We start from the raw sequence: 20,723 nt of genomic DNA on the forward strand, positions 1-20,723 counted from the left end.
CCGGCCCGCAGCGCCGCTCGGCCTCCTTCTCCGGGCTGCCTCTCCTACCGCAGGTCTGCCTTTTATTTTATGCACAACGAGTGCGGGATTTTATCCCTTTCAGTTTATTCCTGATGGCTCGCTGTGACATGGGTGCGTACATTAACATTGGTCGCTGTAGTGTTCCTCAGCACCGTTAAAACACTCTCAAGGGTTTTCACCTTAGATGAGATAGTAAATAAAAGTCTTCTCGTTGTGGTGTGCTACTGGATAGATAAAATAAGCACTACACGGTAATGAAGGCTGTCGTGAATATATCAGTGAGCCTGATACTTTGGTGTCTCTACAAATATAATTCCCCCCTAGAAAATCGTGGGTTTTTGAAGGACAGGAATATAGGTGAGTCTGTGAATGGAATTTATGAAAGTCTCAGGTCCAATGTTCCCAGTAGGATGTACCTCAGAGTAAGGAGAGCAGCTTTCCTCTTGGAATTTTTCTGCCCCACAAGCAGCTTGGAAGGAAGGCTGCACACAGCTGGAGTGCAGTGCAGTGCAGTGCTGGGAGAGAGCAAAAAAAAACCTCCTGTTCCACTACCTCCAGAGCAGAAGCCAGACGAAACATGACCAAGAGGAAGGAGTTGTGTTGTTGGAAGTTTTTTTGAGAGTTGTTGGGTGCTTGGGGTAGGTTTTTTGTGTTAAGTCGTCTTTAATGCTGTGGGTTGGGAATAGGCTCTGGTGAGGGCAGCAGCTGTGAGAGGACATCAACAGAGCTTATTAAAACAAAATAAATTTATGCATGATGTCTTCTGCATGTTGTAGGAAAAGCAAATTATTATTTATGATGTATGTGCTGTGATCTCAATGGTCTTTTTTCCATGTATGGAGCCTCTATTTTTTTTGGCTAAGTGCTGTTTTGGTCAGTCTACTTACCCAAAAATTCTCTCCCCAAAGCCAGTCTGAAGAGGTAATGGAATGGCCTTTTTGTACATCTTGATGGATGTCCTCAGCATTTCAGTCTGAGCAGCAAATACCATAAATCATGTCAGCAACACAGCCGGGATCCAAACCCCAAATGCACTGGAGCCCTAGGCCCAAACAGGAGCCACGCACTGAGAGCATCTCTGTGACCTTATTTTGCAGAAAAGGACAATGGGGGAGAAGAAGTGAGAGATGATGGGCATGGTCTTAGAATGTAAAAAACTCTCTGACACTTACTGACAGAGGCTGAGAAACAGGACTCCTGCATGCACTATTTCCTGCAATTGAAAGAAAAGTTCACACTTTTCTGTCTCTCTGTAAACCACGTACATTGCTCCGAACACTGAGACTGTCATTCACAGAACACAGCCCATGATCACTTGAAGATTTTAATTTCATGGATTTCACACAGAACCATTAAGATCCCATACTCAAGACACATAATAAACAGCAGGGGAAAAAAACTAGGTTTTGCCCAATTTTAGTCTTCAGTCAATTGTATCATCAGAACAAAAATAGCACTCAAAGTGAAATAGTTCTGGCAGTTTGACAACTGTTTTTTACCAGGTGTTGCTGGTTTATTGTGATTCCAGTAAGAAAGGCACTCAGATTCTAAAGTGTCACTTAAAATACCATTTATTGCAGCCAACATTATAATGGAGAGAGCAGTGTAGATAACCTTACATTCCTTCAGGAAAGGTGGGCTGTCCAGCATCAACCAGGTGCAGCACGTCACGCAGATCCTGCCCGTGGAAAATTGAAAACATTTTGGTCATTCAATTCATACAGGATTTTTGTACAAGGAGACAACTCTGTACACTGTTTCTATGGCCAAACATAAAACATGTTCACACCAGAACCCTTTGCTGCCATTTTCAGATGACGTGCAGGGCATGCAGGGGGTGTCATTGCAGGTACCGTGTAGGACCCGCCCAAAAAATCCTGTGGGACTATAAGCCAGGGAAATTTGTCCCCTGTGTGCCTGGAGGCTGGACAGACAGCACAGCTCAGCACAAGCTGGGAAGTCACAGGCCTAACCTGCATGGACCATGATCATCCAGGTACAGCGGGCTTCTGGCCAGGAGCAGGGCAGATGAGCAGACAGCAAAGCCCACTGCAAGATGCAATTCTAATTCTCATAGGTGATAAATCATAAGATTGATTTTCTGTATGTGATGGAGACTACAATCATCCACAGATTTTTATTCTTTAGAGATGTTATAGTCTCCAAGCAGCACGGTCAGTTGCCAAACACAATCTGCCTTATTCACGGAGCATACCCTAACAGCCTTTTTCCCCTCCTTTTTCCTAACCTTTTGCTCCATAATTTATTCAGGACTTTGGAATCCACAAATAATTATTTATGCTCTTTCCTCAAGATGGATACTCTGAACTGTATGATTGACATAAAAAATTATTTTGATAAAATTTCCTAATGAATCTGATTTGCTAACATTATAGCTGTTACTATTACCACAGAAACATCTGCCATCTTAACATACATTAGCATTTCTCCAATTAGAAGACAGCTATTCCACTTAAGAAGGAAAGAGACAACTTTTATATATGCAGATAAGTTGGTAGCTGAGCACCCACAAGGTCACCAGTGAACACAGAAGACCCTAAAGTGCATTAAAATACAGCTAGATTCTGTGAAAAGTCACTAAAGAAAAGCAATTGATGTAGTTCACACATGAATCTTCTAATGGCAGGGACTTAATCTCTGCTTTGAACAGAGTTCGGTGATTTTTTGGCAGTTTGGATTTTTTGTAAAAACAATAGAGTGGAAAAACAAAATCCAAATTAAATGCCCCACAAATTGTAGAAAACAATGAAACCCCACCACACCCGCACATATAAAAACCAACCAACAAATCAAACAAACAAACAAAAAGACTTCCAGAAAAAAACCACTAAAACCGTGTGTGCTGCTTTTCATTTTCTCTTCATTCTTTTTGCTGGCTTCTGTTACTGCTGATTTAAATGACATGCTAAAATCCTTGGCCAGAGCAGAATTTGTTTTCCACTCAGAATATAAATAGTCCCATTCAGGTCACTAGGTTAGCAGTCCATGCTTAAAGGTTTCAGTAAAATGAGTGGTTTATACAATTCTCAGCTGCTCCAGCACTTGCTAGGTTAATCAAGAGGATGCTTACAAGTTGTGCTTAAACCTAGCACATGATTTTATATAGCCATACTCACATTTAAATCCTCAGTGTTTTTATAGGATTGAACTAACAGAAAAACCAGCTAAAGTGAAGTTCATGTTCAGGCAAACTTACTGTGGAAAGAAACCTTTGTTTTTTATGCTTACCCAAAATAGCTTTAACAAAGTTACAGGACTAACTGCATCCACACCCAAAGCGCGAGTTATTTTAGGGAACTCTTCTATTTTGATATGCTAATCTGGATCTTTGCTTATCAAAGACTTTACATTCTGAACCTTTGAAGATAAGATTGACATGTAATCCATTAACCATTAATTAACAGCAATCACACTTAACCAAGAAACCCTTGATAGCACTACTTAAACTCTAAATTGCTTGCCTGGTACAAAAGCAAGTTCTGATGCAACTTCACATACTTCTGCTTTTCCTGAAAGTTGTCAGAGAGCTCAGCAACTTCATTTAAAATCTGTGCTTATTTTAATTTTGTTTCCTCACCACAGTTAAAAACATGACTGAGGGGAGGGAAAACTGGCTCGGTCTCACAGAGTGACTCACAGTTTCAGGAAGGAGCTTTAGTTAGACCCTGCTGAGGCTCAGCCTTGAGGGGTCAATCACTTTTCTCTTGGTCTTCTTTGCAGAGGCTTAATTACTCCTTGTTAGCCAAATAATAAGTATTTGTCAGGGAAGTTCTAACCAGAGGAAAGATTACGCACTTGAACCGTTACTAATTTTGTTTTATGCCACTGAGTCAGTTAAACTGACATCAAGGAAAGAATTCCGGCACTTCAGTTCCCTGCTCATTGTTAGCCCAGGGAAAATCTTCCCAGCCTTGGCCAGAACAGTCATTTTCATCCTCCACAGGAAAACTAAATGGAAGCAAACAGAAATTGAAGACCATTAAGGCAACTTTGCAGCAAACTGTGTTTCCAATATCTGCCACTTCACAGCAATGTTTCAGGAGAAAATAAAACTGAAGCAAATGCTGGGGTTTATTATCAATGTGTTAGTTTCTGAATAGACTGCTCCTGCCTTAAAACATCTCAAGGAAACATTGGGGAAGATTATAAAAAGCATTAAGTACATTTGACATAATAGCATGATCCAATTCTCAAGCCATCTGAGGAATTTGTCTTTTTTTTTTTTTTTAGTTTAAAATACTTCAGTAGTTTTAGGTGAAACAGGAAGCAGCAGCAGATGCTATCTCAGAATGGCAGTTTAGTCTCTCCTAGGAAAAAAAAAAAAAGAAAAAAAAAGAATCTTCCATTCACTTCTAAGACTTTCAGAGCCATCTTTAAAGGGATTACAGCAAGGCACACCTATTTCACTATAGTTTTCTACTGTTTATTCACATGTGCACAATCCACGCATTTTTATTTAAACTTCAGAAAACAAACATAATGTAGAGGTAAAACATGAGGTTACCTTTCAGTTCCTCCCTGGTAACAAATCTTACTCTACGTTTTCAGCTGATAAGGTATTTCCCACCAAGTTACAGGATTCACCTCAGAGAACAAAATACCACAGACACCTTACCTGCAGAGAGGAAGAGGAAATTCAGTCCCACATGCGCTGCAGTAACCCTCTGATACCACCTTTTGAGGTGGAAACTGGAAAGAGACATAGCCAAAAAAAACAAAAAAAAAAGCTAATTAAGCAGGGTTAATGTAGAATACAGTCAGTCAGAATCATGGAATTGTTATGGTGGGAAAAGACCTCCAGTATTATTAGGCACCCCTGTTAACCCAGCACTGCCTTGTTCACCACTAAACCAATTCCCTCAGTGCCACACCCACATGTTTTTGACTTCCAGGGATGGTGCTTCCACCACTTCCCTAAGCAGCCTGTTCCTCTGCCTAACAACATTTTCAGTGAAGAAGTTTTCCCTGATGTGCTATCTAAACCTCTCCTGGAGCAGCTTGAGGCCATTTCCTGTTGTCCTATCGCTGTTACCTGGGAGAAGAGGCTGATCCCCACCTGGCCACAGCCTTCTTTTAAGCAGTTGCAGAGAGCAATAAGGTCTCTCTCCCCTGAGCCTCTTTTTCTCCAGGCTAAAGACCCCCAGCTCCCTGAGCTGCTCCTCACAGGACTGGACACAGCACTGGAGGTGAGGTCTCACCAGTGCCCAGTACAGGGGGACAATCCCTGCCCTGGCTCTGCTGGCCACAGTGTTTGTGACACAAGCCAGGATGCCCTTGGTCTTCTTGGCTACCTGGGCCCACTCTGGCTCGTGCTCAGCCACTGTGGACCAGCACCCCAAGTCCTGCTCCCCTGAGCAGCTTTCCAGCCACTCTACCCAGGGTTGCTGCGACCCAAGGGCAGGAGCTGTCACTTTACCTTGTTGAACCTCATACAATGACCTTGGTCCATCAATCCAGCCTTGGTCCAATGTCTACAAGATCAAAAGGAGTTTAAAATCTCATGTGCTAAGGCATGGATCAAATATAGGGGGAGATTCTGCCCTGAATCTAAGTAGATGAGAATGAAAAGAGGCAAGAGGAAAGAGCTGCAGAGGCAGAAGCATCACCTAAGGTTGGTGACACGATTAAAGGTTGGGAATAGCAGGTGTTTCTCCTGTCCCCCCCATCCCTATCCTGTGAAACACTTTGCCTAAAATACTTTCATTAGTGGTGCCTTTTGCTGTCTGTAAATCAAGAGATGAACGAGATCTCCATCAGGATGCAGGCTGAACACATAGAATCTTCCTCTGTGCATAAGGTTTTATGTCCATTAGCCCCCTTGTCTGGCAGCAATCCGGGGGATACACAGGAGGTCATTAATCAGAGTCAGGCCACTTAGTCTGCTTTCATCTTGAGTCAAAGAGAAATCAGTTTAGACCAGCATGATAATTCAGATGTCATGCTAAATGCTCATATTGTGTAGTGTAAGGGAGTCAAATGACAGGCAAGAGGAAGATCTTTGAAGCCAATGCTTCAGCTTTTTCAAGACTATCCAGAATCTCAAGTTCATTTTTAGGCGTGTACAACCTCAGATCTCTGAGCAACGTGTTCAACAATAATAAATTGCTTCCTGTTTAATTAGGCCCAGCAATATTCTCTCCTTGGGGCACCTCCCTTTCCCCTAGCCCAATCCCATTATACTTTGGGAAGATAGAATCTCTACCCAATTCCAACTCTCAGCCAGAAGCAGGACCTCTGTTTCCTGAGAGCTGTCCTGCCCAGTTTCCTCCTGCTTTCTCTGTGCCGCGTTTCTGGAGCTGAGAACCTTTGCTCGGCTGCGCTGCCTCGGAGGGTTCCAGCCTGCACTGGAGGAAGGGAGGCCCCAGCCCTGATTTGCCCCTGCTTGCCATGTTTAGACCCAGGTCCTCAAGCCCAGTTACAGCAGGGCTTTTTGTAGGTAGCACACACAGAGGTTTATTAAACACATGCACACATTACGCACCAAAACACATATACAGACACATCGTGAGGGTGCCTTTTCCAAGCCTACACAGCCAAAGGGGTGACTGGGGATGGACAAATGGAAACCCTCTTACCTGAGCTACTGCTGGCAAGAATGCTCAGTCACTGCTGCAGAACAGGACAGTGCCTTCTAACAATCAGTGTCGAGTGTCATATCAGCACACAAACATTTCAAAGACAAAAATTCGGTGCACAGTTAACAATTTTGTCCAGCAGGTGTTGCTGGAGACTACAAAACACATTCAGGCAAGGTCCAGCTGGCCAGCTTTTGGGAGGGTGTCAAACACATGGTGCTCCCCTGCCCCAGATCAGCAAGGACAGGGTGCCTAAGTATACTTCTATTCATGAAACTTTTCAGTGTTATAAAATAATGCAAGCTGTGACACTGAAATCCTACTTTGGAATGTACAAGCAGTGCCTAACTCCATTGCCAAGTGGAGGTAAAACTTGTCTGTGGCTTCCAAAATAAGCCAACTTGACAGATTTCAGGTTCTACATTTTAGTAATTCAGATCCATTCCAGCTAATAGGGCAAGAGGACAGTTGGAAACTGAAAAATGAACCCAACAAAAGCTATAAAAAAAACCCTAGACAACTGCTGTGTGGGGATATCTTACCAAAAACAAAACAAAACAAAAACATACAAAAATGACCTCCAATTGTATTTTGACAGTAATGGCACAAACAGAATTTCATGTAGTATTTGAACACCAGACGTGATTCAATATTTTTTTGAGTATACCATTTATGATTCAATTCAATGGTTTAGCCTGCAAACCCATCAGTATTTCTACAGACAATGGAAAGGTTTGAACTGCAAGATGAATTATGCAAACAGTGAATCAGTCCTTGATACTTGAAATTAATTTTTCTTTGTTAAATGGTGTTGTGTCTTTACTGGAAACTGAGTCTGTAGGAGCTTTAGTCCATCACACCACCCACTTTTTGGTCAGAAGATGCAGAAAGCCTGAGCAAGACCAAGCAGGTAGGGTTGTCCAGTAATGCATCATTAGAAGATGGAGAAGACAGAGGAGCAGACAAATGTCTAGAGGAGGTGGGGGTATGAAATACATGCTTTCAAGTATTTTTACATTCACTTTGAGTTCTTCATAAAGTCATGTAGTCTGATCAAAAAAGTTAAGCTTGGGAAATTTAGGCTAGATGAAATCAGGAGAAATATGGTTAAACATTAAATGTAGCTATTTTGAAGAACACATTTGCCACCCAACTCTAATGCTTGCTTCTTAAATTTAGCTAAAAAGTTTTCCTCTTCAAGTGCTGAAGCTCATCCTCTTACACCATGCTTGGTTGAATTTCAACTAATATCCAACTCCTCATTTTTACAAGAGGTGAGAAGCTTCTTCTTCTACCTGCAAAGGCAACTTGCTCAACTACAGATAAGTTTGGCCCAAGTCTTCTTTTTGCAAAAATTTGTAAGCTACCAAAATTACTGTAAGATTGTTCCTATTAAAAATATAAACCCCTTCAATGTCAGTAAAAATAGATACCACTTCTTACTCAGTAAACATCTGAATCATGAATCACTGGATGCTGGGAATATTCATGGGAAGCATTAACACACACTTCCCAAATTCTCTGCTCCTTCCCACTAGCCATTGTTGCAGCCAGAATTCACTGCCTCATCACCTGCATCAGAAAGGCTCATGAAAACTCAAGATAAAATTTCCCTATTCTTACTGCTCCCATAAACTACTTTAGAACCCTGAAATGCCTTTTTAAATACTGTCCTTGGCACACAGGAAATAGTGACAACATCTAAAGTCACTTCAGTCCTATGGTTTAAGCAGGGCACCCCCCTTCAATGGCACACAAAACCCGTGACCAGCACTAGAATAGACCCACAGAATTTTTTAGGTTGGAAAACACCCTGAAGACAATGGAATCCAACTGTTAACCCAGCACTGCCATGTCCCCAAGTGCCAAATTCACACAGCTTTTAAATAACCCCAGGGACGGTGACACCACCCACCACTTCTCTGGGCAGCCCGTTCCAATGCTTGACAACTGTTCCAGTGAACAGTGGTTCCTAATATCCCATCTAAACCTTCCCTGGCACAACTTGAGGCTGTTTCCTCTTGCCCTATCTCGTTACTTGGGAAAAGAAGCCAACTCCCACCTGGCTATAATCTCTCTTCAGGCAGTTGTAGAGAGTGATAAGGTCTCTCCTGATCCTCCTTTTCTCCAGGCGAAACAGCCCCAGCTCCCTCAGCTGCTCCTCACAGGATTTGAGCTCCAGACTCGCTCTGGCCCCTCAATGTCCTTCTGGAACTGAGGGGCCCAGAACTGGACACAGCACTCGAGGCGTGGCCTCACCAGTGCCCAGCACAGGGGACAATCCCTGCCCGGCTCCTGCTGGCCACACCATTGCTGGTCCAGGCCAGGATGCCTTTGGCCACCTTGGCCACTCGGCTCATGTTCAGCTTGTGTTGCAGCACCCCCAGTGCTTTTCCACTGGGCAGTTTTCCAGCCACTCCTCTCCCACCTGTAGCAGTGCCTGGGGTTGTTGTGGCCCAGGGGGAGGATCTGGCACTGGGCCTTGTTGAACCTCCTGCAGCTGTGTCCTCAGCCTACTCAGATCCCTCCTGCCCTCCATCAGATCATCACTCCTGCACAACTGGTGTCATCTGCAAACGGAGGGAGCCTTCGGTCCTCTCACCCAGATCATTGCCAAGACCCTGAACAGGACTGGGCTCCACACTGACCCCTGAGGAACAGCACTGGCGAGTGGCCTCCAGCAGGACAGAGCTCCATCCACCACCTCCCTGGGCCCAGCAACCCAGGCGATTCTTCACCCAGCCGCAAGCACAGCTCTCCAAGCCCCCAGCACAGCTTGTCTGCACAGCAATGCCTCTACTGATGTTGCAGGCCTCTGAAAATGGGAGATAAGGAGCACAGAACTGTAATACGTTAAACACATTTTTTTTTTTTACACTGTAGAGATAGAGAGGCTTAAGTTCACTGATCAACCAGCAAGTGGTTATTTCTGACTGTTTAGAAGTATGCTTAAAGCTCTCACTTAATGTAGAACATTAAAACATTGCAAAAAACCCATATATTTTAAATTCTCTCACAAACAAGACAGGGCTAACTTAGAAAGTAAAAACCTAAAGGTATTTCAGCATATCAATTTTTTAGTGATAACTGCATATTCAGTTATCAGTAAAATACCAGTATTCATATACCTTAAACCAGTACTCTGAATTTCACTGTCATATGACTAAAACTGAGAACTCTTACTTTCTGCTAATTGCAAAGCTGAATTTTATGAGTTCATAGAATTTGGGCACAGCTTCTCTGAGTCACCTGTGGCTCTAACACAAGGTAAAATTTTTCACAAGACTGATCTACTAAGCCTTTATTTACTGTGTCTCTCTTCCTTACATGTGCCTCCATGCCACAGAACATGCCATTACTGTGTTCCTGAAATATTCCAACCTCTCCCAAGTTTTCTTCCCAACTTCTAATTCTCTTCCCATTCTCAGCAGTTCCTGCATTTTCTCACTTACCTCAGACCCAGCTATTTCTTCACATAGTTTCTATTCCTCCACCATTAGTCATGGGTTCCACTTCTTCCGGAGGTTTCATCTTTCCCAATGGAATACCATTCCTGAGGCTGCAGAGACAGACTGCTGTGGACACTGACACATGGAGTAGGAGCCTTCTCTCCTATCAGCAAGTGTCTTACCTCACTCAGTCCCACTCTCATGAGAGGGAATCACAAGCATTAGGCATGAGTGGGAAATATACATTCCCAACTCAGTATTTTATTTCTGTAACTACAGAAGTAGTTAAATAAGTGTTACACAATATTAAACAAACAGAACTTTTAACTTTAATATTCAAATTCAACACTAGTAAGAACAAATAGAGCACAAAAGGGAAACATTGTTTTAAGTAAAATGAATGAAGAGACAAGCCAGTAATCAGAACAGTTCTTCTGTCAGCCTAGGTTCAGTATCAGCACCGGTTCCATGGCCACATTCTGTTCCACATATTGGAACTTCAAACTGAATAGTTAAGCTGTGTCTGCTGGCATCCCAGACTGCAGTTTCTGTATAGTACACTATAAGCATGATCAAACTTATGTACATAATGAAAAACAACCTGAACACACTAAACAACTATTTACAAGTATTCCAACATAAAAAAACCAAACATACAATAGCCTCAAGAATGGGCAACTGAAGAAAATATGAACATTCAGAGAACCTTATTAGAAAGTAGAACAAAACATCAATAGCAAAGACATTAACAATTGCACTACACTAATAACGAGTCCAAATAATAAATTGGTGCATTTTTTCACAATGCACTAGCTTTGAGAGAAAAATGCTGCCTTCACTAAAATGCAGCTTACATTTTGTTTCACTTAATTGCTTTAACAAGAAGCCTATTAACACAATAATGATTGTTTTAATGCTACAGTTTACAGCAAGGACATTGAACTAAAAATAGCAGCAGTTCCACATGGCACTTAATTCCACAGGTTCCTAAGCTGTGGTTTATGCAATGCCTACAAAGTGCTCCCAGTTGAATACACAAATAAAATTCACAACAAAAGTCTACCTGACATCAGGTACGTTGACTGTAGGTGGCCTTAAAGCCTGTCTTTTAAAATTTATTTCCCCCTCTGCTCCAAAAAAAACAATTAACTATCAAAGTAAGGCCCCTTCCCTCCTTCTTAAAAGATTAGGGATATTGCTTCTTATTACAATGCTGTAACACTACAAAGCAGCACACCACTATAGTGGTTAACCCTGGGACAACATAACATCTAACAGTGTAACCGAAAGGCTTATGGAGTAACATCCAGGATCCTCTACAGACAGGAGAGTAACCGAGTCCACCGACCCAAATGGTTAACAGAGAACCAGCCACAGAGTACAAGTGAAAACCAGAAGTAATAACTGTAAAACTGGAGATACAGACTACAGGACAAGAAACCAGGAACTGAAGGCTTCCTTCAAGTCCTTAGGCTTCGGTCGGGCAGAGAAGCTGTGGCTGTCTCTGCAGCTGCCCTGGCCTCCGTGGTCAGTAGATGGTGAGGCTCAGGGAGCGGTTCATTTTCTTCCCGATGAGCCGCGACGGGCGGTTCTGCGTCGTGGACCTCGTGGTCATTCTGTCCGTGAACAGCGCGCGCTCCTCGGCCGCGGCCTTCGCCATCTGCGCCTTCTTCAGCTCTCTGCAACACAGGGACACAGTCACAGCCAGCAGCACCCACAAGGATACAGCTTCTCTCTTTACACAGCAAGAGATGGCAAACCAGCTACAGCAGGTCACACTTCAAGACTTTAGGTCACTTTTAGTTCATACTGAGAGCATTATGATTTGCATCCACCTGTTTCCAACCAGAGGGCAGAGGTGGGATGCTCATTGCTTGTCTAGATGTTCTTTCTTTTGAAAAGAAAGGGAAGGAAATGAAAAATTCACACAACTCAGATTCTGAAATCCAGCCTGTTACAAGCAGCTCAGCACTTCAATTAGCAGGAGGGTGCTTTTACTTCCTAGCACAAGGCACGTGTAAAGTCAAGAGTTCATTACCGAGGCTTGCCCAAAGGAAGCAAATTCAGCCACACCTGATCTTCTGTGGGAGACTCAGACACTTAGATGAACACAGCTGTGGGTAACTGGCAGCTGACAGCTCAGGAATCATCCTTTCCCTTTCGCATACCCACATCAAAAGCTGATCACCGCCTCCATGTTTTCTGTCTAACAAAAATGGGAGCCTGCGAGGAAAAGTCACTGAAGGCAGAAGAGGCCATTGCCCCTGTGCAACGTTCTGCCAACTCTTATGTTTCAGAGAATTACCAATACCCAGGCTGAGGACAAAGTTAAATCAAACTCAGGATAAAATTATAAAATAGTCCAACTAAAGAGCACAGCTACCTTTATAAAGGCTTCCCCCATACACTGCTTTTCTCCTTTCTTCAAATACTGACATATGACTAAACCTCAGCCCTCCCCCATACTCTCTTCCTTCCACAATCTCTAACTATCCATTCAAGAACTTTCTCTACTGTAAGAGAGAGAATTTGTAATCTCACTTCACATCTGGCTGCAAAGCAAAATCAAATTTTACAAGCTTGCTGCACATTGGTGTATTCAGTTTTAAGCTACATGTTTTAGTTTAATAAGCAATTCCCATTCTTGAAAGCCAGAGTATTATTCATTAACACCTGTGCCCCATCTAATCACCCCCACGTTATCACTGTGCCAGTTCACTGAAAGAGAATACAACCCATTTTCAGTCCTCTTCCTTGTGAACATCAGTCACAATACACACTCGTGTGCTTGCCCAACCACCACACCACATTACCAGGAAATTTAGTTTTAAAATATCCTTCCACTCTTCCCTAGAAGTCTTGAGTTCTTGCCTAGAAATCTTGAATTCTTCCTTCCTCTGAAGAGGACAACACAGTAGAAAAGTTGAGTTGCCTTAAAAGGATTCTTTTCACTAAAGATGACTTACACACAAAAGTGGTATTTTAAAATGGTTCAACTGCAGAAATTTAAGAAAAAACAAACCCAAAACAAAAACAAAACCCTGTCGCCCCTAAACTACCTGAAGTATTTTATGGAGCTCTATGCCACACAACACTAAAAATTACTGTGGCTAAGTGTTGTTTTAAATTCATTCTTGGCTTTACAAGGATGTATCCTTGTTGCCAGGGCAGAAGGAATCGTCACAAAACACTAGCTTTGCCATTTTTCTCTTTCAAGTGATGCAAAAATATGTTGTCTTCATACAAGCAAGCAACTTACCTCAGTAAATCTGCCCTTTAGCAACCTGCACAAACTGTCTGATTATTCTTTCAATGTAATTCATAATATTATAAAGATAACCAGCTAATCTAGTACATCTGGCTGTGGTCACACTAGCAATGGGGCAAGATAAACAGGTAACAATGGAGTGAACATGAACATGAAATTAACATCTTCCTTCAAGACATACCACTCAAAAAGAAATCAGTGATCTATCCTCCCTCATGAAAGCCCACCCATTATGTATAATACATGCAAGGATAACTGTAGTGAAAGAGTCAGATGGCTGCTTATTAATTTACTAACTCTTTCCCTGAAACTTAAGCAGAAATCAGACTTTCCTAAAGGTAATCTCTTTTTCCAAGCTTTAATTCAAAGTGAGTGTTTGAGCAAGGGGTAGGACAAGATGACCTCTGGATACAAATGATTCTCTGGTGACCCAGTAACACTGCTGTGCACAGGTCAAATTAGTCCAATAACATTCCTGATGTGCCATTCCATTTAGGCCCAAAACAGGTCATTTAAGTCATTTTCCCACATTTCAATGTACAAATGACCTAGGAAAACACAGACTCGAATCATACAGATGTAAGCTAGGCTATGCCTGTCACAAAAGTGTGCACTGTCCTGAAACATTTGTTTAAAACCATAATATTTTATATGCCTTGAATACTAATAGTGCTGTTGAGAATCCCTTAGAGTGTTCAAGCAGTTCTTTCTGTGGAGAAAGTTCCATTAAAGTTCCATGACCCACTTTATACTCCCAGGTACGCACATGCATACAGATTTGTGGATCTCACCCACAAACAAGGACACTCCTATTTTATCATCACTTCACTCTCAGGTAAGAACCTGTTACAAATAAAGTCCTGTTGAAGGACCCCAAGAAACTACTTACTTTTGCAAGAGTGAGTTCTTGAATTTTTCAGCATTCAGCTCTATCCGGAGCTGCTCGGCGCTCTTCTTTGCGGCAGAGAGAAGCACTGAATGCTTCACTAGTGCCACAGCTGAAGGCCTTTTCTCAGGATCAGGATTAATCATAACCTTGGGGAAAAAAAAAAACCATGGCATCCTTGTTAAGGCCAGCAAGACAATAAATTACACTTATCAGCAAGCCACTAGTACAGGAGTTTTTACCTTTAGTAAGTCTAGTAATTCTTGAGAAAGCACTTGTGGTAGTCTGGGCAGTTTTCCTTGCCGAATTTCATGCCACTGGTCCCCATTAGTTGGAAGTGGTTCAGCGCCAGCAGCACACACAACAGTCAGAGCGAGAGCAAAAATATCTGCTTTTGGCAAGTGAGTGTAGTTCTTGAAAAGGAAAAAGGAAAAGTAAATTCACCTTTTTTTCCTAAAGGAAACAGCATGCAGGCCTAACATCACTGTTTGCTACAAACAGAACAGTTACCTCTTGTAGGACTTCATTTGCAAGGAAACGGCTGTCACCTTCTTCCACTTGAGGACTAGAGACTCGAGTTACATGGCCCAGGTCACCTGCAAGGAGAAAAGAAAGTTACTTTTCAGAAGACAACATGATGATGCAATTCTTTTGCACATAATTGTGCTGTTTCTCACCTATTTTAAATATGACTCTATCAGATGACCAATCATCATCATCGCCTTCCTCTAGAGTTATACTTGGGACTGATGTTCTGGATATGAAAATGTTACCTGAAAAAGAGCAGAATTGTTAAAAGAAACATTTCTGTACCATTTCTACTTGACCTAGTTTTACTACAGTTTGCTTTAGCCACGCAGAAATTTTATTTGTATATAAGCCCTGTTCAAAGAGTGAGAAGTTATAACTGATTCGCTGTGGCCCCTCTGCTGGGAAGGCAGCCAAGTGTTATGCAAGTAGAGTCAATTACACAAAAAGGACCCAAGATAAACTCAACAGTTTAGGTCTGCTGGCCAATTTTATAACTGACATCTTTGTGCTCCTATTCAGAGCTTCAGGGAAGAATTTACAGTTAGCAAGGTGTGGCTAACTGTTCATTTTTCTACAGCAGATTAAATGAACTGAGCAAATTGTCAATAGAGAGTAAAGTAATTATAAACTTACTAGGTTTGATATCCATGTGTACCAGGGACATTGAATGAATGTACTTTAAACCTCGAGCCACTTGAAGCAGCAAGTCCTTCAGTTCTGGTTCAGTAAAGTAACGCATATTCCTGTAATTTTCACTTATGGCATCTGCTAAACTGCCACCTGAAACACCATTAAAAAAAAAAAAAAAAAAAAAGTTTTTTTTACATCAAACAGCTGACAAAGTAAAGACAACTTGCTCCAAAAATTAAGTGAATATATCACAAAGAACTTGCTGGCAATATACAGTAAGTGTAAAATATAGTGCTATATGCTCTTTTCAGTCGTATAACAATAAAATAAAGTTCTTTTCTCCTGTAGTTGTCACACTAACAGAATATCAACACAAGGGAAGGGGCTCTCTCTCTCTTCCAAATCTCTGTCAGGGCATCAACAATAGCAAAATGCTTCAGAAATCAAGTTTCATCTCCTTTTTAATGGAAACTCTAGCAATTTTCTCTATTCCAGCTTGTACTACTGTACAGAAGAAAGAACAGTTCTGCTCACAAACACCTCACAATACTTCCAGTATGCTTGAACATGCATGACTTGGCCTGCAACATTGTGCAGTTTTTGCTTCATCTATCTGATATGCCTTTTCCAGAATGGAGTATCAGTCACTTGAGAGAAAGACAACATGAGCAATGAGTAGGGTAATCAGTTCATAGCTAGTGTTAAGAGCTTGTAGATACCTGTACATCTTCTTTACTTACCATTGCAATATTCATTCTGTATAAGCATGTGATCATCTTCTGCCCATGCAGAGTAGTACCTCACTACATGAGAATGCTGTCCCAGAACTGCATGTGCATAGACCTCTCTTAAAGCATTCTGCCTGTTAGTCACAAAAAACAACAGCACATGTGAGTATTGGGAGGTGAAATTAGTACCATTTCTTATTACAGAAAGTATTTCTAATTAAAATCTTCCTATTCAATTCTGTGGCACCCTAAGCTGGATTTGTACTTACGTCCAAACAGCTAAAATAATTTAGATTATATTAAAATATTTAATATATGGAAGATCAAAAAAAACAATTTGGTGTGGGAGCACATTTCCATTACAGACTTGCCAACCAGTAGCAATAGCAAACTTTGAGATGCATGACTGAAGTTCTAGGAAAAAATAAAATGCTCGTAAGCCAAGGGTTTGACTCAACATTCCCTAAATTGTAAGTCTGGTATGCAACTCAGACTTGTGGGGTTTATATTCTAACTATTTGAACACAGTATTGTTTCCACACAGAACACTGAGACAAACATCTGGCAGGAGAGAGGCCAATCAGCCTTTTCTTCCCAGTACTGCACAGTACCTGGAGAGTCGGTGGGGAAGAAAAAAAAAATCAAGTGGCTTCAAAATTGTATCTATTTTAGGTTTAATTCATGTTTGTTTTATACTTTCCTCTTAAATGCCTTCTCTAGACACCAACACAAAGAGCCATGTGAAGAAGAAACACCAAGAGAAGATTTTTTAAGTTTTAAGAGCAGGAAGTACTCACTCATCCACTGAGCCAGCCAGGGGTTTCTTGGATCGTTTTATTGCATAGATGCAGCCATCTAGCCTCTTGACACACTTAAACACAGAGCCAAATTCACCAGACCCAATCTTCTCCAGTTCATGGAATTCAGTTTCATATCGGGACTTCATGTTACTTTCTGTTATTGTTATCCTCTGCAAAGATTACCAAGGAAAATATTCAGATGTGCAGATACACAAACTGCTGAAGTTAGCATCAAGGTTTAAAGATTAAGTACCTTAGCAGGTCTCATGGTTTCCTCTTCAGGCTCTCCATCACTTGGTTCCATGTCCTCTCCACAAGAGCTGAAATTCACACCAGAAATCACATGCTTTAAGTAAACTTTAAACTGAAGCCCAGAAGCTGTTGAATTTTTCTGAGATTTAGTTCTCCTATTCTACTTAATTTTAGTTAACTAATAGAACACTAGACATCTGTAAACACAAACCCATAAAACTGCCATGCCAATATCTTTGTAATTTCTTTCTTCATGTTTCACACTTGTATTTAATGCATTTTTTTCCCTCCTGAAAAAAAGACTGTGCATAGCCCATTCCATGAGGGTAAAAAGACCAGCACACAGCCTAGTCTATCCTCTCTGTACAGAAATCAAAAGATCTAGTGCTAAATTATTCTTTCGTGATATCATGCCTCTTGAAGCACATACTTTAAGAGCTGTATTATACATTACTAACAACCTGCAAGCAAAAATACTCTTTTAGAAGCAAGTTGTAACAAAATTTTTGCAGCCAAAAGTAGTTCTAAATACAAGTTTAACAAAGGAAGGTACAAGTCACTCACTCATTCCAGTGTATCCTCTTCCTCCTACGACATTTGCCGTCAGAGTTGTGAAGGAACATGGAATCGGGAGTGAAGGGATTGATGTTCACATGAGGTGTTTTTCTAAAATCTTCTTCTTGCTTCTCTGATTTCCCAACATTCATAAACAGCGAGCCCCCTCGAAGTTTGACTGAGCTGGAGCCTAAACCTTGTGCTTTAGAAAGCAAACTCTGTATTTAAAAAAAAAGAAACAAAACCAAAACATTTATAGTCATTTATAGCCTTGATATTGCCTTAGACATTAAACAGGTCATGCCTGAAGCCATTACAGTATTGTCTCATTAAAGTTAGCATCAGTTGTTTAAATACTTGCATTTCCATCAAAAAGAATTTCTAAGAAACTACTATGCTTTGTACTCTGCACAGAGGCAGTTCAGGCAAACAAATATTAAAATTATTTTTTAAAAATACCAAAGATTATGATGAAAGTAACCTTTTTCTGTCTTTAATCATTTCATCACCTAAACTTCTTGGACAAATCTTTGTCCATTAAATGAATACAGATGAAACTCGAGGACAATCCCATACTGCATCACCGTGATTTGCACGTGCATGATGATGTGGAAGCTAGATCAGACATGAAATGAACTTTGGTTTCTACAAATTTAAGCGACAATCTTAAAAAATCAGCAAATACAACATTTAATATTGATGCACTGGTGCATTATCCTGAGCCTACAAAAAACGGTCCAAGAATTAGCAGCATGGCTGCACTGTCATTTAAATACCCAAAACTGATCTTCTGGGTGGTAATTTGCCAGACCAGGCATCTTCCAGACACATAACAAAACCTCTCCCAGTTACACTGAAAAGTCTGCACCTGAGTCTCCTTCATCCTGGTGAGGATGCCAGTGACTGGATCACAAGCAGGAGCATCACCTCATCCTAACAACAAAATAAAGATCTGACAGGACTGAAGCCTAAACCACCGCAGGGAAGAACACTCAGTACATGGGAATCTCAACTGCAGTCCTCACATCTGCCCCAGATGAAGATCTGTGCTTCTCAGGACACATCTCTGTACTTCCACTGGATACCTGAACCAACTGATCCTTCCAAAGATAACCTATGTAGAATTTTGCCACCTAATTTAAGAATCCCACTGAAATGCTGTGTTAAGAACTTGGTTTTAGTATCGCATTCCACAAAACTTCTGCAGGTCTGAAGCGTCTGCCCCAGACAAGGTGTAAAATCATCACCAATTTTACCTTTTACAAACTTGTACCACTGATTTTTACCAGTGAAACCTCACTGGGGATGGAAGCTGTAGAAAACCAATTAAGAAGGAAGCCTTCCTCGCACCTTAAGTCAGTTGTTTTCCATCTATAGTCTATAGACCCCTGGGAGATTATCCCCGGGGATTATCCCAGGATTACTTCTAAAGGGCTGTATGAAAAGTAATGAAGAAAGGAAGCCAATTATCACTAGATTTAAATTCACTATACGGGATTTTACACAGCATCGAGTTCAAAAGTTAAAACGCCTTCCAAAAGTCTGTTATTGACAGAGTTAAGAGCTACCCATCTCTCCATCTAAACTTTGGACTCCATCAGTTTCACAGCATCGACGGCTCAAACAGCCTTTCAGGTTTGATGCCGGAGTGCAGGCGCTGAAGCAGCGCTGGCACCACGGCAGCAGCGCTCCGACACGACAGGATCACAGCAGAACCCGTCAGGCTGGAGAAGCGTCTGAGGTCATCGGGCACAGCCCATGACCCAGCACCGCCGGGTCCCCCAGCCAGCTCCAGCCTTTCCTCAAACGCCTCCAGGGACGGTGACTCCACCACCTCCCAGGTGACTCCACCATCCATGCCGATGCCCAATCACCCTTCCTGTGAAGAAATTCCTCCTAGGAAATGCCAGCTCACCGCAGGATCACGCCCCAAGCCGAGCTTTAACTTTTTGGCTACACCCCTACCAACGCCCACTCCACACTCCAGCACTTACTCTCCGAGTTTTAATACTCCACGCTCGCACTTTCCAAGTCTGCTCCCCACAAAACACCGCCAGACTCGGAAAACATTTTTGTTTCTATATGACTAACACCTCAGTAAGCGGCTCGCCCCGTGCCCGTGTCCCGTCGGGAGGCGGCGCCGCCCGGCCCCGCCCCGCCCCGGCCGGAGCCCCCGGCGCGGTCCCGCGCGGCGCCCCCGCCGTTACATAACGGACCGGCCGGGCCCGACCCCGCCCCGGGCTCACCTTGGGCGTGTGCGGCGTGTCGAACAGCCGCAGCTTGCGCAGGGTCTTGTGCGGCGGCGTGCCCGGGTAGTCGGGCAGCGGCGAGCCGGGCTCCTCGCCCCGCGCCCCCCGGTACCCGCCGGCCGCCGGGTGCGGCGGGGAGCGCTCGCAGCAGCGCCGGCCCTTGTGCGGGGCCAGCGGCGAGGGCGAGTCGAGCAGGAAGTAGGCTCCGGGCGACTTGACCGGCGAGGAGCCGAAGCCCTCCTCTTCCCACGAGTCGCCCTCGTCCGGCAGCGGCGCCGCCGCCGGCTCCATCTCCTCCTCCTCCTCCTCCTCCTCCTCCTCCAGCAGGGGCGGGTCGCTCCGCGCCGGGGTGCGCGCGGCCGAGAGCGGCGAGTCCGCCTCCTGGAACGCCGAGTCCTCGCCGGTGCTGTTGGCGCTGCTGCTGCTGCCGCAGCCCTCCTCCTCCTCCTCTTCCTCCTCCTCCTCGCAGTCGCTGTGGCCGCTCAGGAACAGCAGCTTCTGCCGGATCGGGGCCGCCGCCCGCCGGGCCGAGACGCGCCGCGGCGGCGCCGCCCGCTGCAGGCTGAGGAAGCTCATGGCGGCCGCTCCGCCCGTGCCGCTCCCGCCGCGCTGCCCGCGCTCCGCCCGCGTGCGGTGCCGGTTCGGCTCGCGCTGCCCGGGAACGGCCCCGCCGCGCGCCGTTCGGACTCCGCGGCTTTCCCGCGACCGTTGGTCACGTGCCGCGCACGCCGGCCAATCGCGCCCGCCCACCGGGTTTG

At 43.4% G+C, this 20,723-nt stretch overlaps 1 protein-coding gene and 1 long non-coding RNA gene across 2 annotated transcripts; one reads left to right on the top strand and one right to left on the bottom strand.

The window, feature by feature from the left end:
- Window positions 1–6,623: 6,623 nt before the first annotated feature.
- On the top strand, window positions 6,624–17,871 carry LOC137476399 (uncharacterized). The gene is made up of 2 exons (XR_011000353.1): window positions 6,624–7,891; window positions 16,830–17,871. It is a non-coding gene; the product is annotated as an uncharacterized lncRNA (long non-coding RNA).
- Window positions 10,373–20,658, bottom strand: WEE1 (WEE1 G2 checkpoint kinase). The gene is made up of 11 exons (XM_068194623.1): window positions 19,963–20,658; window positions 17,726–17,934; window positions 17,163–17,229; window positions 16,907–17,079; window positions 16,122–16,243; window positions 15,385–15,531; window positions 14,898–14,993; window positions 14,731–14,816; window positions 14,463–14,633; window positions 14,224–14,369; window positions 10,373–11,745 (listed from the first exon to the last, which is right to left on the bottom strand). Exons 1-11 carry the CDS (start codon window positions 20,539–20,541, stop codon window positions 11,595–11,597), a joined length of 1,947 nt encoding a protein of 648 aa, XP_068050724.1. The 5' UTR covers window positions 20,542–20,658; the 3' UTR covers window positions 10,373–11,594.
- Window positions 20,659–20,723: the final 65 nt, after the last annotated feature.

The sequence above is a fragment of the Anomalospiza imberbis genome, chromosome 6 (genome assembly GCF_031753505.1).
Source record: "Anomalospiza imberbis isolate Cuckoo-Finch-1a 21T00152 chromosome 6, ASM3175350v1, whole genome shotgun sequence".
NCBI classification, from domain to species: Eukaryota; Metazoa; Chordata; class Aves; order Passeriformes; family Viduidae; genus Anomalospiza; species Anomalospiza imberbis.

Bases quoted from the DNA above. Each gene is read 5' to 3' on its own strand.
- WEE1 (XM_068194623.1), bottom strand. From the start codon at position 20,541: ATGAGCTTCCTCAGCCTGCAGCGGGCGGCGCCGCCGCGGCGCGTCTCG. The intron at 17,935-19,962 runs GTGAGCCCGGGG...TTTTAAATACAG, and splicing joins ACACGCCGCACACGCCCAAG to AGTTTGCTTTCTAAAGCACA. The intron at 14,994-15,384 runs GTAAGTTTATAA...GCTCTTTTTCAG, and splicing joins ACACATGGATATCAAACCTA to GTAACATTTTCATATCCAGA.